Source organism: Pogoniulus pusillus, chromosome 1 (genome assembly GCF_015220805.1).
Source record: "Pogoniulus pusillus isolate bPogPus1 chromosome 1, bPogPus1.pri, whole genome shotgun sequence".
Taxonomy (NCBI): Eukaryota; Metazoa; Chordata; class Aves; order Piciformes; family Lybiidae; genus Pogoniulus; species Pogoniulus pusillus.
The window spans coordinates 9,206,998-9,220,302 of NC_087264.1; the positions used below are offsets into that span (position 1 = coordinate 9,206,998).

The 13,305-nt window shown below is 41.0% G+C and overlaps 1 protein-coding gene across 3 annotated transcripts in view; it reads left to right on the forward strand.

Moving 5' to 3' along the window:
* AKT1 (AKT serine/threonine kinase 1) overlaps positions 1 to 11,914 on the forward strand; it is a 74,349-nt gene extending 62,435 nt beyond the window's left edge. For all 3 annotated transcript variants that reach the window (XM_064162463.1, XM_064162543.1, XM_064162620.1), the window contains 3 exons: positions 4,215 to 4,302; positions 9,009 to 9,111; positions 9,903 to 11,914. In XM_064162463.1, the coding sequence (XP_064018533.1) occupies positions 4,215 to 4,302; positions 9,009 to 9,111; positions 9,903 to 9,982 (271 nt within the window). In that variant the 3' untranslated portion in view covers positions 9,983 to 11,914. The remainder of the gene's footprint in view (positions 1 to 4,214; positions 4,303 to 9,008; positions 9,112 to 9,902) is intronic.
* Positions 11,915 to 13,305: the final 1,391 nt, after the last annotated feature.

Consider the following 13,305-nt stretch of genomic DNA (forward strand, 5'->3'; position numbering starts at 1 on the left):
CTGGAGGTGGTCCCAGATAGCTGGTGACAGGCAGGAGGAGGTAACACTGATAGCTGGTTCTCGCAGGCAGCAGAGTTCGTGTTCTGTGGGCATCCAGAGTTTTAAAACCACATGTTGGAAGTGACTTATGTTTGCTCTGGAATGTGTGTCTTGAGTACAAAAGTGTTTCTATCTCCAGACAGCCTCAGTGTCTGGAGTATCACTTGAAGCACAGAGTGCTCATCTAGTCTTCATACATGTTTTACCAGTTGTTTGGAGGTAGACTGAGGTTTAGCTGTTATGAGTGTGGTAATTTTAGTCAAAATCTATACAGTACAAAGCTATTCAGAACAAATTTGGACAGACTCAAACAATTCACCAGAAGAGATGTAAACTGAAACTGAGGAAAACAGAAAGAAAATTTAAAGAGTATCTCCACACACACACACAAACAAAAAAATGTAGAAATAAGTAGTTCAGAGACTTCCCAAGCCTCAGCATCCTCAAAAATGACTCTTCTGTGGTTACTAGTGTTGGGGAGTGGGAGCTCTTACAGTGTTAGTGGATCCACTGTGTTTGTGTGATACGCATGCAGTTAATGAAGAAATGGGGAAGTAAACCTCAGCATAGACATGAGAGTTGGGTTAAGTATTCCAAAGTCTTGATCTCTGATCAGGAAAGCCTCCAAAGAATGTGTGTGCAGGGCTTTTGGAAGAATGCAGCATTTTCCTTCCAAATCTGGAGACATCAAATTATATTGTTCCCAAAGCCAGCTAGAGCTTCTCCATGCTGGTAGTATCAGTCACAGGAAAGTGGTGTGGCTGTAGTTAAATCCTTCCTGTGGTTCTTAAAAGCCTCTGAAGATAAGAGCAATAGGATAAATAAGTCCCTAGTCTCCATCCTGACTGTATCAGAGAGGGAGAAATATTTCTGTGCTCTGAGCTGGTGAACATGAATAACTTCTGCTGAGCAGATTTTCTGAGTCCGGTGAGTAGATCTGTGCTGTTGTAGAACCAGGTTTGGGGCTAGGGGAGGGTCAATCATGTGAAGACAGAATGGCGACAGAAGTGGTGCCTAAAACTGTGACTGTCTCCTCAGATGAGGACGGTATGTATGCAAATCTGTAGACAACAGAAATCTGCCACCTAAAAGTTTGACTGTCTCTTCATCTGAGGGTTCACCCACAGACAAAGTCTGTGGCTCCTAATATGCTGAAGCATGAGTTTATCAATGGAATTATTTGGCAGAGCACACCTGAGGGCAGCTGCTGCCACTTTCCTGCATTACAGCCTGGCTGTCCTTACTGTAGAAACTTTTTGACCATAAAACTAAAAGCTTGTGGGTTTCTCCTCTAACAGCTGGGAATGGACCTGGGTACTGAACACTGCTAACTTTTACGTGGACAAGTAGAGAATATTTTTCCTGTGATCTGGTAATTACAATCTTCTGGCCTGTAATGATAATACTTTCGCTGTTGACTGTGTGTTTACACTGTGTATATATATAAAACTACAGTCTATGACTGGTCTAAGATATTTGCACGACTTATCTTTGTAATTATTATGTAATTGCCCTTGATTTTGGAGCACAACATTTGTCATTAAATGATTAAAGGAATTGCCAAGCAACACATAGTTTCATAAAGACAGAAAATGTGGAAGTGGTTTCAATTTTAATATTGAAGTTGCACTTCAGTTATAATTTTCCTCTTGGGATTTAGCTGAAATATAGAAACAAAAGGCTCTCATAGTGAAATGAATAACCAAAATAGTTTGGCTGGCATTATTTAAGGAGACTCATTTAGAGAGATTTTTGGTGTGTGTTTTTTTGTTTTGTTGGGTTTTGGGTTGTTTTAGTTTTTTTTTTATTATTGCTTTTTTACTTTCACAGTTTCTCTTCTACTTCCCTTTGCATCTCAGTAGCTTTTCCTTTTAATATATACTTATTTTTAGTTCTGCCTGAATACTTAAATGCATATAATTTATTGCATAAGAATCTTCTCAGGACTTTTATTCCTGCAGTATTTTTCTTCAGTTGTTGCATGTCCTTACAGAGGACAAATCTGCTGCTCTTTCACTTCTCAGTGGTGCTGAACCATGAGCTTTGTGTTAGGTGCTGATTTAATTTTGTTCTCCTTGAGAGAGTCCTTTCATAATAATCCTGAAAAGGAAGAATGTATTTTGGAAGAAGTCCATATCCAAAATACTGGGTTTCTGTCATTTCCTCACTTGCTTGGAATGGATTTATTTAATAGTATTTTTAAAAGGTGAGTAAAACATCTGGGTTTTTTTCTTGGTGTTTCCGTGAGCGTGTGTCTGCCCTTCATGGAACAAAGGCTTGCATTAGGTAACATAGTCTGCAAAGCACTCGTACCTAGCTGCAGCCAGCAACCTTCTGCATGCTTCTGCAGCACATGATCCAGGTTCTTAGCTCAAAGTCGATACCTGGTCTTGTGCAGAAGCGCGGTCTATTGACATCTGTGAATAGAGAGGATCCACTCCACCCTATTCTTCACCAACTATTGCAGTCTGTGCTGGGGAAGCAAGAAGGAGCCTGGTAGCAACTTGGCTAATCCTCTGGACCTGTGAGGAGCTAGCTGAGATGACTACTCTCAGAGTTTGTCTCTGTTCCAGGCAGCTCTGCAGCTGTGTAATGTGCTACCAGGCAGCCAGAAGAGCCATTGTCTGGTTTGGTTTGGCCTGTGGGAATCTAGGATCAGCCTAAGTCCATGTGTCTTAGAGCTTACTTGAGGAAGGAGAGCATCACCCAACACTTTGCTACTGGAGACTGGGTACCTGTTTGCACATTTCCTGAAGGAACATAGAGGAACAATTAAGTTGCTGTGCCACTAAATGGAAGAGGGCCAGGAAGCAAGCGTGGACTCTGAATTGCCAGGCATCTCTGCTGCTTGTGGCCTCTCCCAGCTCTGAAGACAGTGCTTGGGCAGTATGGACAGTGAGTCACCATATTTGACCCCTCTGTGCTAAATGACCATCTGATGTGGTCCTAATAACATTGTGCATTCTAGCTACATCCCAGAGCATGCAGATCAGTCTCAGCCTCTAAAAAACCCACTTCAGATTTTAGCACAGCCTATGCATTTTGAACCAAACCCCTCCCCTCTATCCTCAAATAATGATGCAGCTAAGGCTGCAGCATTACTGCATGTGACCCAGAGGTGATTCAGGGCCAGCTGTTGTCCAGCACAGATGAGGCCTGACCAAGCCGCTTGGCTTCAGGTTCAAAGGACGGTCCTTGGCCCTTTTCCTGTAGTGGTGTACCTCTGGCCTTGATCATGTAAAGCCACTGTTTCAGGCTCTTAAAATCAGGATAATGCCTCATTCACCAGTGGCACCAAGAGTCAGAGCACAGGCAGATTCTAGAGGTCAGTCTGGGTGAACATGGTGGCACCTCTTAGTTAAAACTCTGAGCATCATCTTAAGCTTGTTACCTGAAAGTATGTCTCCTGCTGATTACTTGGTATATGTTTTCTCAGTGCATGCCTTTGCTTGCAGATGTGGTTCATCCTCTTAGAGAACATTTTAGCCTCCACAGCAAAATTTAAGCATCTGTTAGCTCAAGACTGCAACTAAACTGATTGCATCTATAAGCTGTGTGGACGGTTTTATTTTAGAATAAAAGTGCTTTATCTTGATAGACCTTGAGTCAATAAACCACCCTTTGTGCTTTCTTGAAGCCAAGGAGGGGGAAAGATTTGCATACAACACGATATTATCACTGCAGATGTCAACTGTTTTCTTTAATGGAAATTTAAATCAGGTTGCATAAATCAGTTTGTCTTAAAAATCCTTGCCTCTCTTACACTTCAGAATCAAATTCAGTTTTACTGCTGGCTCTAGAAAATTGTTAAGGAATAGTCACTTGTTAATTTAGCAAGAGGGAAGGATGTGTGACTCAGACATTTTATTTGCAGGATCTGCTGTGGTGTCTAGGTCAGCATCTTTACAGAAGGACAGGTCTTCTGAATTGTTGTTCTGTTGGTTTGTTTAAGAGAGACTTTAATTCTGTTTGTTATCATGTTTTCAAGTCTTCTTCAACTGTGTTGAAGCCTAAAATACACCACCCCACAGCCCTTGCACAAAGCACAAATCTGAAGGAAATGCTAGAACTGTTCCCAAATGTATTATAAAAACTCAAAATTTCTTCATTACCATTTAATAAAAAATATATGAAGAAAATAATTGTGCTCAAACATTTGTTTACTTCTTTTGCAGGTTAGGTGGTGGTCCTGATGATGCCAAGGAGATTATGCAGCACAAATTCTTTGCTGGCATTGTTTGGCAAGACGTATACGAGAAAAAGGTACTTATACAAGAGTTGTCCCAAGGTGAATTGTAGCTGTGGATGTTGTAAATGTTTCAAATTATGTTGCCATCTGTAAGGTTCATAGAAGTCTTCCACAGAAAAGGTTTGCAGTTGTTTTTCACAAGGCTAAATTGCTTCATGTTTCTTAAAATACTGTAATAGGATTAATTCAGAACCAAAGTTTTTTTTTCACAATGAGTGTATCTCAGTGAGATACTTGTTTCTGTGACTAGATGAACAAGAAGTAACCAAAATTGCTTCCATATTTAGACAGTATGTAAGCTTTTAATTTTTATTTTCCTGCAATTCTTATTGCCATTCTTTGCTATTAACTGGCATATCCCTTGTGAGCCCAGGAGTTAGTTTTGATTCCTGAGGATCTGAAACAAAGCTTCCTAGAAGCAGTAGGGGAAGATGGGCTGCTTGTTCCCTTTGCATTTTTCCCATCTCAGATGATTAAATTAGACTGAATAGGCAAGTGCAGAGAAGTGCAGGCATTTACGTCAATCTGTGCCTAGTATTTTTTGTTTCAGTGACAGAAGGCTGATGTGAAGTGTCTGTACTTCATGGTGTTTGTCACTGGTTTTCCTTGAGACCCACTGAGTTTTTAGACTTTCCGGTGAGAGCCTCTGAAGTCAAAGAGCCCTGCCCTTTTGGTACAAGTGTTTCATCATCCATCTACGTCTCACAGTCCATTTGTTCAGATAACTTACTCCACTCCTCCAGGATGCTCTGCTTTGTGTTCTCAGGGCAATCTGTTGTTCTTTCCTTCTTGATTCTCACCAGTCACATTTTATATAAGGCTCACATGAAATGCAGCTAAGCACAGTGTGGGTCTGTTGCAAGGCTCTCATGTACTGGCCACGTGAACTCACTCAATCCCAGCCTTTCCCAGTTTTTCCTCCCTTCTATCTGCAGCCCGTTGTGATATCAAATCTCATTTGATCTCTAAATACAGTTTAGTTCTTTCTCCAATTGGTGGTAGCAGGTAAGAAATATATCAGAAACAGAGTTGTAACTACTTGGATTCTTTTGGTAAAACTAATACAGTGATGATCTATTTGCAGTGTTTGTACCCTTAGAAAAACAGAGCTTAACACCTCTGACTTCCACCTCTCAGTGGGAGGATTGTCCAGTGTCTGTGTAAAACTACAAAGAGTGCTCTATTTCTTTCTCTTCTTTCACTTCCTCACAGATTTGTGTGGCTAAAGGGAACTGAAAAAATCATAAACCAAGTTTTTGTGTCTTGAAAGTCAGAAAGACTTCTGTCCTTTCAGAGCATCCCTTGAGAGAGGGCCATATGTGGTCATGAGGGCAGGAAGCAGTTACATAGAATTTTTTCATTTGGTATAATGTAAAAAGTGTATCTGAATTGCTGTTCCTGTGGAGAGGTTATCCCCATTTTCACCCAGCTGACAAGCTGAATACTTGGGGGGTTGGGGTTTTTTTTGCAACTTAAAGTAAACAGTTGGTGATTGGGTTCAAATGTTCTTCAGTAATTGTCATTTGATGATAGTGTTGGTTCCTTGAATGGGGAAGTTACAAGCTGGTGGCAGTTTATTTAACTGTGGAACTGAGAAAGCCTTCATAAATTGTCCCATCAGAGTACTGACTCAGATTGTTGTGGAAACGAGCAGGAAATTCCAAATGTTAGATATTTTGGAGAAAACAGTGTGCAGATTGAGACCGTTTCTGACCTTGGCATAGGCAAGGAGGCTAGCTTCTGTTTCGCTCCTGTCCTGTTAGTGTGCGCATCTGAAATAGCCACACTGTGCAAATGAAGAGATTTCAGAAAGCCTGTGAGTAATTGCTGCCTGCATTCTGGGTGGTCCAAATGGGATCTCACAGCATTTACCTGAAATGCAGTCTGGAAGATAAAAGCTGAATTTTGTCAGCTGCCTAGAGGTGTTCATGTGCTTGGCTTGGTTACTCATTATCTACAGATAATGGTAAATGTTTCTGAGTATAGGCTTGGGGTAACTGAGAACACTTACTTTGTCATTAAGCTTTTTGGAACAATTGCTTGGCTGTGAATTGGAAGTTTTGAATAACCAGGGTTGTCCCAAGAATTTAAAATATTCATTAGACTCTCCTGGACGAGTGCTGTTATTTGTCTCTGGTGTAAAGAAAGACGCGTTTTAATTTGCAGTATTTCACCCATCCACAAGCAAACCATATGCAGTGCGACTTCAATCATGTGTGTTTTCTGGCCCTTTTTTTTGTCTCTTAAGCCAGTGTGAGCCTGCAGGTACCATGGTGGTTTGCAGCAGTGGGAGCTGTAAGTGGCACCTTCTCTGCTAGTTGAACTGCAGAGATACTGCAGTAACAGCTTTTCAGTAAAGCAACATATTCGCTTGGTAAAGCCAACATTAGAGCTTTCTGTGGCTTCCCCTCTGTTTCCTGCTTGATGTTTTGAATTTGACAGTCAGGGGGAGAAAAAAAGTCTTGTGGGTGCATCACAACCTGTCTCAAGTTGCCTTTAACAGATACTAAAATAAAAGGGAAAATGATACAGGCAGTGCGAGCCCATTACACATGTGTTCTGACTTGGGATTGCTGCTCCCAGTCGTTCCGATGTGCGTGGTTCAGGTGTCTGCTGCAGTGCCCAGGTCCTAAATCACTCTGTGCTGCACACAGCAAGCCAGAGTGTTGTGAGTGCCAAACCCACCATTAGCTTAAAAGGACAGATAGAACTTAACACACATGTGTGCAGCTTGTCTAAAACAAACAGAAGTTTGCTTTAAGGAGCACGGAGAAACCTGCTATAGGAAGAAAGGGAACAGAGATAAAATGGGAAAGGAGTGCTCATCCTCCACAGGGTTTTTATATATAATATACTGGTGTGACTTGATTTGGAATGGTGTTGTTAACATTACAGTGTGAGCATTTGCTCTTCAATAGCTCCAGGAGGGCTGTGAGGCTTACAGTGACTCAACTTTGGGATATCCTGTTTCCTTTTCCTTTATAAATTTGAGACGTAAAGACCACTTCTAAAGACCCCTTGGCCAGGGTCCTCTAAGCCATCCTTGAGCACAAAGGATCATTAGTAATTAAAACTGATGATGAATCTATACTGTAATTGTGCTCTCTTACAATAAGTGTGATTTTTATGTCCCTTAATTTTAAAAGATTGATGTTAAACAGTAAATGTTTCTTTGTATTTGGAAATAGTGCCATATGCATAGGTTACATTTCTTAAAGTCTTTACATTAAAAACAGAGTTTTGTTGGATTGTTGCTTTTAAGACAGGACAATGTTCTGTTAGGTGTGCAAAACAGATCCAAAAGGTGATCCTGGTGATAAGGAGCTTGAAGCTGGTGCTTTTTGTATTTACCAGGTTGCCAAGCAAATGATTTTTCAGATCTAGGCTGGAGGAAAGAACGAGGGTGGGGAAGAGGTGGTTTGTACATTTGAAATTTGCTGTTATTTTCCAGGTAGTGCTTTCTCTTGGTGGTGTTATTTCTGTAAGAGCAGAAGCTCCAGTCTCGAGGTCACTGTTTAATTCCAGTTGGAGCAATTTACCATTTGACTTGCTAAACCTTTCCCTGCAGTTTGGGGTTGGAAGCCATATACTTCCTCAATCACGCTCCCAAATTGTTGCCTGGTGTGGCCCTGTGCTATTAAAAGACGGCCATGCTTAACCCCAGTGGTGGGCGAGCTGAAGCCCTGTGCTGAGAGCTATTACATGTCCTCTGTGGGAGGCCGAAGGACAGCGTTTGCATTCTGTTTGCTGCTGCATCCTGCAGCGGGGAGGTGAGGCCTGAATCCCAGCTCTGCTGCCCTCCAAAACTGCACGTCTTCCAACTGTGCATCTGTATGCAGCCAGCTCTGCCACCCCACTTCCCAGGCGCGCTCCTCCTCCAGCCCCAGTCAAGCAGCTCTGCTCCATCTGGAGTTTCTCTTGCCAGAGCCTGCCTAGGTACAAATGGATGATTTCTAGCCTGCCTGCCCAAGCGAGTGTCAAGAATAAAACCCAATAGTGTGACTTGTGATGTAACACAAGGAGGATGTTCACTGCTAAGTGTGCTTGCTTTTTCTTCAAGCATGCCAGATTTTTTTAAGTTCAGAGTTGATACCAAAGTACTTTTAGGGGATTAGGAGTGTAAAAGCTTAATGTAAAAGCTGCTGCCTTTTCCTAAACTCTCCCAGGCTGATTAGACCTACAGCAAGTTGCAGTCAGAGCTGCGTGGACACAGGAGCTCTATAGCTGAATGCTTTTGGTGAACATTACAGCCCTTGTAAAGATAGTCAAGTCTAGTTGATCAGTTTGGCTTCACTAAGTATCTTTCTTACTCACTTTCGCCCTCCTCAAGCATAAAATCTGACTAGGTGCAGTTGACAATTTCCATGTAAGTAAGTGGGGAACCCATCTAATTATTTTTAAGCATTAGTATGCATGTTACTTGACAAAATGTTAGGATTCTAGGTTTTTCTTTGTACTATTTGCATTAAGATAAATAGCCTTAAATGCCCCATAAATAGGAAATGCACACATAAATAAATACTTTTTACTATATATATAGTAAATATAGTAAATGCACATAAATAAATACTTTTTACTATATATGGTTCCTTCTTTATGAAATAGTTTTAAAATTTGTATTAGGAACATAGGAGAAGGCACTGTAGCTTGAAACTGTTTCATATTCTGCCTGTTTCAAACAGTACTGTAAACAGTATATTCTTTTGTTTGTTTTTCATAGCTGGTACCTCTGTTTAAGCCACAAGTTACATCTGAAACAGATACAAGGTATTTTGATGAAGAATTTACAGCACAGATGATAACAATCACTCCTCCTGACCAAGGTAAAGTTTTCCCTAACGTTTCCCACTCTGTCCTCCAGACCACCAGAAACAGTTTGCTGGTCTCTGTAGGCCATGTGAAAGAAACCCCACCAGTTTAAACTGGCTGGGTTTCCATGTGTGCAACCCATTCCAGCCTCTCACCACTCTCATGATGAACAACTTCCTCCTCACATCCAGGCTGAATCTCCCCACCTCCAGCTTTGCTCCATTCCCCCTAGTCCTGTCACTGCCTGATAGCCTAAAAAGTCCCACCCAGCTTTTTTGTAGGCCCCCTTCAGATCCTGGAAAGCCACAAGAAGGTCACCTGGGAGCCTCCTCTTCTCCAGACTGAGCAGCCCCAACTCTTTAGTCTGTCCTCATAGGAGAGGTGCTCCTGCTCTCTGATCATCATCATGGCCCTTCTCTGGCCATGCTCCAGCATGTCCACATCCTTCTTGTAATAGGGCTCCAGAACTGGATGGAGTACTCCAGGTGGGGTCTCAGCAGAGCAGAGTAGAGGGGGAGAATCACCTACCTCAACCTGCTGGCCACACTTCTCCTGATGCAGCCCTAACTGTTTTAAATAGACATCTGAACAGCTATTTACATACAACAGTCAGGGTCTTCTGTGATGCCGGTTGAATGGGGTGAGGTTCAGGACTTCCTCTTCTGTTGTTTAGAGCTGCAGAAGAAGGTGACACTGAATTTTTCTTGCACGATTCTACCATGCATCATCTTACCTGTTTGTTTTCTGAAAATCAAAAAGTTAGCAAGTGTTGCCTACTGGGTTTTTGTTTTGTTTTGTTTTCCAGATGACAGCATGGATTGTGTAGATAACGAGAGAAGACCTCATTTTCCTCAGTTCTCCTATTCAGCCAGTGGAACCGCTTAATGTTTTGCAATGTTTTCCCACTCAGAAACAAAACAGACTGCATTTTGGGGACCTTACTTCAATGGACACTAGAGAACTTTCTATATTATCTGAATTACAAACTGTGTTTGTATTACAATTTAGATGACTTTGTAGGATGCCTCACAGATTCTGTATTTAAACCAATTCTTTGATGCATTTTTGAGAAGGAAAACAGATCCATTCTTAAAGTATTATGTCAAAGCTTTTATGCTGAATGACCATAGGTTTCTAAGAATATACACCAAATCTGTTTACTTTAGAAATAATTAAGATATTCAACATATCAGCAACTCTGACCAGAAAATCCCCTTATTTTATTTATTTCATACAGTTCATTATCTAAATATAGAATCTGCACTCTGAACAATTAGATTTATATAGGAAGATGTTAAGACTTTAGTAGCTAGTGCAATAATATAAGCAACAAAGTGAACAAACTCTGGAGGGTTAAGGTTCAAACTCATTTTTGGACAGCAGCGAAGTCATCCAACTCCAGAAAACCAACTCTAGAACAGCATTAATGGCCTCAGTGAGGTAATTAAAAAAGCAAAAGTTATTTTTGTTATAACATCTGCTACAAGACATTACATATCAAACTGAATCCAGTGGAATTGCCACACTGTACAGATGAATACTCCATTCTAGACAGTGCATTTAAATTGTTCCATTCGCGTAGAGTTTAGGAATACTTCATAGGATTGGCTTCTCAGAACCTAATTTACCAATCTAATATGAAATGCAGCGGCACAGAATCACCCACTTTCACCACTGTATAAAAAATAGCATACAGATCCAAGTGAGAAATTAATGAGTCAGCCAGACAAAAGTACCTTTTTGGCACTGAAGTAATGACTTGTTGCCGCCTTTTCTTTTTTTCTTGGTGGTGTTGTTTGGTTTTGTTGTTTGTTTTTTTTTTTTAATGAGAAGATATATGAATATATATAAACACTTAATGATTTTTTTTTTTTTGTTTTGGGATCATGCCAGACCATTTCTTTATTCTTGAGTGTGCATTAAAGGTGTCAGCCGGCAGTTCACGGTGCCTTCTCACTCTTGAAGATTCACTTTAGCAGTGTTTCCCCATGTATAAGGAAAAAAACAAAGCCTAGGTTGAAACTTCGTATGTGTTTGAATAATAATGGTGTTCAAAAAGTGAATTTTTTTTTTTTTCTTCTTTTCGTTTGTTTGTTTGTTCTTCATTTTTAATCTTAGTGGAAAATTCCCCACGCCCTATTTTTGTTGTATCATGTTTCCTTTGTAATTTTCATAAAAGCAGTCTTACTCTGTCTCTGCTGCGAATGAATTTATTCCGTTGTAGGTTGCGTTCTCTTAATTTTGCCTTCTTTTTTTTTGTTGTTGTTGTTTTGTTTTTCATTCTTTGGACTGTATAAAAAATGTACTGCAGTTAACTAGCATTTAATTATTTTTTAATTTGAAAGGGAGTCTGTTATGAAAACCCCCTCGCTTCCCCTTTCCATCAGAAACTGCTGTCTTTTGCACAGAGAGCCCCATCATCCTGACTGTTTTTAATGCCATTCAGCTCTAGTCTTTTTACTCATGATATGAAAATTTCCCTCCCGATACTTCAATAAAAGTCGCTTTAATGAGTTAGGTTCTTATTTCTTGTGGTAGGAGCCTTCCGAATTTATAGAGATGCAACAGCTCCAGTTGCTTGAGTTTGATGTGCCTGTCGTTGAGGGACTTAGACTTTTCTGCCCCTCTTCAGTTGTTTCATCTCTGTGCTGATAATTATGCAAAGATGATTTTGGAAGATGTTGAAAGAACAAGACCCTGTGCCAGAAATAGTTGTCTCGAGGTGAACGAGGACAGGCTTCATTTTGCTGTCCTCCTGCTGCCAGTGAGATTGTGTTACTCAGGCCCTAATATTAAAAGATGTTTCTATTCCAGTCACTTTGGGCCAGTGTACAATGTATAATACTGTGTTTCCTTTCTAAGGACTAATATTCCTTGCTTCTAGGAGGTAGTTGTACAAGGCTGGAATGTCCTCTTACAAACAAGGATACAGAGGAAAATACAAGAGCATCCAAGAAAAAAGCAGTATGCTTCAGACTAAGCACAGAAGTTGCAACTGTAGTAAGCCATTAACCATCCAAATGATGTTTTGGTTCAAAGAATAAACTGTAATTCCCAGTACAATTCACCACATATTCTGTAAAAGCAGAAAAGGTGGAAAAAAGGGGATTTGTGTCTCTGTAGAGACTGATGCTGGACAGCCTGTCCCCATTCTGCAAGGCTGATCTCCTAACTGCTCTCCTTCTTTTGCTTCCAAGCCTTTCATCTGAGTTCCCAGCCAGCCCAGGGACGAAGTCCAAAGAACTCTTCTGCAAGTCTACAAGCCCCAACAAGTTCTGAACTAACACGGTTCATGCATCCAAATATAGGTAACACAAATGAGCAAAGGTTACCATAATCTGCCCCAGGAAAATCTGCTGTTTCATGTGCAGGAACAGACAGGGATCGCGTTGTTCAGTGGAGGCCGATTATGTCTCTGAGCAGTCTTTTTCTGCCAGTTGTTGCTAATGGATTTTTGGTTTAATTCCCTTACATAAAGCAGAACTTTAAAAAAAGCTGCCCAAAATGTTTGGGAATCTTAGTAGTGTGAGCTGTAGGGGCCATGCCTCGCAGGGTCTTCACCTGTGCTTAGTCAAAAGGCCTTGTCCATCATCTCTCAGTGAATGATTATCAGTGTTACAGCTGCCTACCAGCAAATGTAAAATGTATTTAGGTTTTGCTTTAGCCCAGAAGGTCCTATCACAGAAGTCTGTGACCTGAGTGGTGGTCACCTCGATTTGCTTTTGTATCATGTATGCAGAGCCTGCTTAAATCTTGCATGTACGTTTCAGCTCTCTCATTTGAAAACCTCAAAGTTTTCTATACAGCCAGAACCACCTCATTCTTCCTTCTGGCACTGACAAATGTCATTTTGCTCTGGTGTTGTATTTTACAGCAAAGATGGTGCAGCCAGAGTGCAGAGCACTGGTATGTCACAGCCTAGGAACTCGGTTGTAGACTCAGGGTGGAAGAAAAACAGAGGAAAAAAACACCTTTGCACGAGCAAAAACTGCCACTTCTGTCTGCCTCTGACAACAGCCAGAAGATGAAGTCAGCTGAGCATGGGTCAAAACAGACACGCTGCTGCTTCTGCTCTTTGGGGTTAAGGGACACTGTCAAAAGCCAGGTGACTGTGCAAATTCCATTTTGTATTCTCTTGTGTAAATAGAACATCCAGCATAATCCCAGTAGGATGTGGCAGGCTGTTTTGCCTTTACACGGGGCGAAGA